The 3,146-nt window shown below is 60.6% G+C and overlaps 1 protein-coding gene across 1 annotated transcript in view; it reads right to left on the bottom strand.

The window, feature by feature from the left end:
* LOC104132261 (RRP12-like protein) overlaps positions 1-2,469 on the bottom strand; it is a 3,646-nt gene extending 1,177 nt beyond the window's left edge. The window contains 9 exon segments of the mRNA XM_035900935.1: positions 1-62; positions 354-481; positions 776-914; positions 1,025-1,141; positions 1,312-1,417; positions 1,583-1,668; positions 1,911-1,994; positions 2,091-2,326; positions 2,433-2,469. The exon segment at positions 1-62 is cut by the window's left edge and continues 50 nt beyond it. Of these exon segments, the coding sequence (XP_035756828.1) occupies positions 1-62; positions 354-481; positions 776-914; positions 1,025-1,141; positions 1,312-1,417; positions 1,583-1,668; positions 1,911-1,994; positions 2,091-2,326; positions 2,433-2,469 (995 nt within the window).
* Positions 2,470-3,146: the final 677 nt, after the last annotated feature.

The raw sequence follows: 3,146 nt of genomic DNA, 5'->3' as shown, positions 1-3,146 counted from the left end.
GCCACGCTGGCCTGGGCGCTGAAGAGGCTGTAGAAGGCTTGCATGGCGCAAGCTGTCACCAACTGTGAAGGACATGGCTTCAGGAGGAGGAGTCCATGGCAGGTGGCACCCCTTCACACCCTCTGCCCCCCTACCCTAAAGTAGGCTCTGCCAAGGGAAGCCCAGCACCTCTGCGATTGTACCCTATCTTTAGCCTCCCTCTTCCAGAGCAGGCAGGCCAACCAGACCAGCTGCCCCGGGCTCCTCCGTGTTTGCATCCTGAATTTCCAGGCTCCCAGCCAGCAGCCAAGGGGGTTCAAGCCCTTCCAGGGCACAGCCAAGGAGGAAAGGAGCTGCCTTGCAGGGACGCTCACCACGTGGCTGAGGGTCATGACTCGGAGCAAGGTCTCGCAGCAGGTCTTCACTACGGCCGCAGGGAAGCAGGGCAGCAGGTCCCGCATCAGGGCGAGGACATGCAGGGTGGTGGTCGCCTCCTTAGTGCCTGCAGGAGCAGAGCAACATCTGAGCCCATGGCACCCCGTGGCCAAGTCCCCATGACAGAGCTGGGGCTGACCCACAGGAGCTGGGGTGAACAATCCCCTGACTTCTGGGAAGAGCAAAGCAACAGATGGCTGAGGACCCTCCAAAACACCTTAGGTGTCCCAGAGGTTATCTCATACCCTCCCAAACCATCCAGGGTGCTGCACCCTCCCCTCTTCCCTTTGAGTCATTATTCTCCCACGGCTGCAGGACTCCCCACACTCAACTGCAGATCCCTTGCTCCAGCGCTCCATACCTCCAGCTTTTTCGATCTCCTGCACACAGAACTTGGCAGTGGAGGGTGCTGCGGGGTGATGCTCAGGGGCTGCGTCTCCAAACATGAACTCACTGCCCCTCAGGACAGAGCACACGCCATACTGTGCCGCTTTCCGCACCTGGGGGAAGAGCCCAAGTGGGTAGAAGCCACAGGCCCCAGGGGCACAGCCAGCCCCAGAAACAAGCCCCAAAGGCAGCATCATCCTTTGCAGGGGCACTGGGAGCTCACCTTGGGCTTGGTATGAACGCAGAAGCTCAGCAAGCCATGATAGACCTGGAGGGTGACAGGGTAGCTCCAGGCTGCCAAGTCCTGCTTCCGCAGCAGCGTGGCCAGGCAAGACAGCACCTACAACCAGGGAGCAGCAGGGGCATTAGCATCACCCCACAGAGACTCCCCCTCATTGCAACAACCTCAGGCCAAGCACTCAGCACCACCCTACAGCGGCAGCCCCAACCTCAGCTCTCAGCAGACCCCTGGACAGCGCTGGCATGGCTGGCTGCCTCTTGGCTACTCACCCATCGCAGGGCAGAGGTGGAGCTGCTGCAGGCCTGTGAGGACACGATACCCATGAAGGCTTTTGAGGCGTCCGAGAACTTTTTTATGAGCACAGGGCTTGGGACTCTGCCAGGAGAAAGGGGTGTGTCAGCACTGCAAGGAGCAGGCAGCCAGTGGCAGTCTTGTAGGGAACTGCAACCCCAGCCCACCCTCTTTGGGTGACTTCCCCAGCCCAGCAAGGGAGACAGCGCCAGGCCCTCTTCCATGATGGGGCCGGGTAGCTCTCCCCACTCCTTTGCCAGCCGCTCACCGCTTTACAGCAGGTAGGCGACAGCAGCCAGCGACTCGGGGGACTCCACCGCCTCCAGCGTGGTCATCTGGGAACAGAGGGGTGAGCGAGGGGAAGCAGGGGTTCGCACCAGGCCAGCCCTTCCCCATCCCCAAGCCTTGGGGAGGGCAGCAGAAAAGCCAGGAGCAGCCCAACAGCATCTCTGCTGGAAAATGATGCCTGGGGCCTTGGCTACAAGTACAGCACCTTACACCACGACCCCTCCCAAGAACAAAACCAGGCTGCTGACAGCAGCTCCCCTCATGCCTCCTCCCCATGACCATCACTCACCAGCACAGCAAAGTACTCCGTCTCGCTCTCCTTGCCCCCCTGTGAGCGGATCACCTCCGTCACGGCCGCCAGCACGGCACAGATCTACGAGCAGCAAGCGGATCAGGTCAGCACCCTCAGCCTCACATCCAGGGGGACCATCACCACTGGACCCCCACCTAGCTCTGCTCCTCCCCGTACCTCTTTGTGAGCAGCAGAGTTGGACTCCCAGAAGCGCTGCACCTTGCTGAAGGTGACGTTGGTGCAGTCGCTCAGCCCGCTCAGGAAGGTGCCAGAGGACTTCTCCGTGGCGGCCTCCCCAGCATCGTCCTCCTCCATACGGAGCTGAGTGCTGTCACGTGGCCGCTCCAAACGCAGGGACCCCGACTGCAGCTCATTGTGCAGCTTCACCGCATCAACCGTCAAGTTGCTTTTCTCTGCCAGAGTGATCGGATACGCTCAGAATCATGAAGTCGCATTGCTCTGCCATTCACCCCAAAACCCCCTATGGCCCCCCCCTCCTCCTTCCCCTCCCAGGCAGACCAGCTTGGCTGGAGCTCATCTCCAGCACGTGGGGCATGGATGCTGCTTCCTCCTGATGGGAGAAAGCACAGTGATAACTGCAGAGAGCTCGTAATTCCTGCGAAAGCAAACCAGGGCACAGTCCAGCCATCTCCTCTGATGGAGGAGAGCATCTTGCCCTCACAAACACATCCCGGTGCACCAAGACTTTAACGCTGAGGTGCTCCGTGTACTCTCCCCCATTTATCTTCTTCTGCCCGGAGCCCTGGCAACCAGACAGCCAAGGCACAGGCTTTGCACCCCCCTAAGTCACGGACACCAGCTTGCAGACAGCTGCAAGAGGACAGTGCGTCCTGCGAGAGGCGATTCTTCATCGGCAGGAGAAAGTAACGCTGAGTTGCTTCGTGTACTCTCCCCCATTTATCTTCTTCTGCCCGGAGCCCTGGCAACCAGACAGCCAAGGCACAGGCTTTGCACCCCCCTAAGTCATGGACACCAGCTTGCAAACAGCTGCAAGAGGACAGTGTGTTCTGCGAGAGGCGATTCTTCATCGGCAGGAGAAAGATCTCCTCGGCCAAAGGCAGCCAGGGCTGTGAAACTCCAGCCCCTCGCAGGGGCGATCCTCGGGGTTTGCCTTCTGCACCGTGCAGCCACCTGAACGGGCGCGCCTGCCGCCCTCCTCTCCGTGCCAGGCACCGCAGCGGCACTTCGAGGCACGGCCGCGGGCTTTTGGGA

The sequence above is a fragment of the Egretta garzetta genome, unplaced genomic scaffold (genome assembly GCF_000687185.1).
Source record: "Egretta garzetta isolate BGI_Z169 unplaced genomic scaffold, ASM68718v1 scaffold888, whole genome shotgun sequence".
Classification (NCBI taxonomy): Eukaryota; Metazoa; Chordata; class Aves; order Pelecaniformes; family Ardeidae; genus Egretta; species Egretta garzetta.
This window is presented reverse-complemented; position numbering and strand designations above follow the sequence as displayed.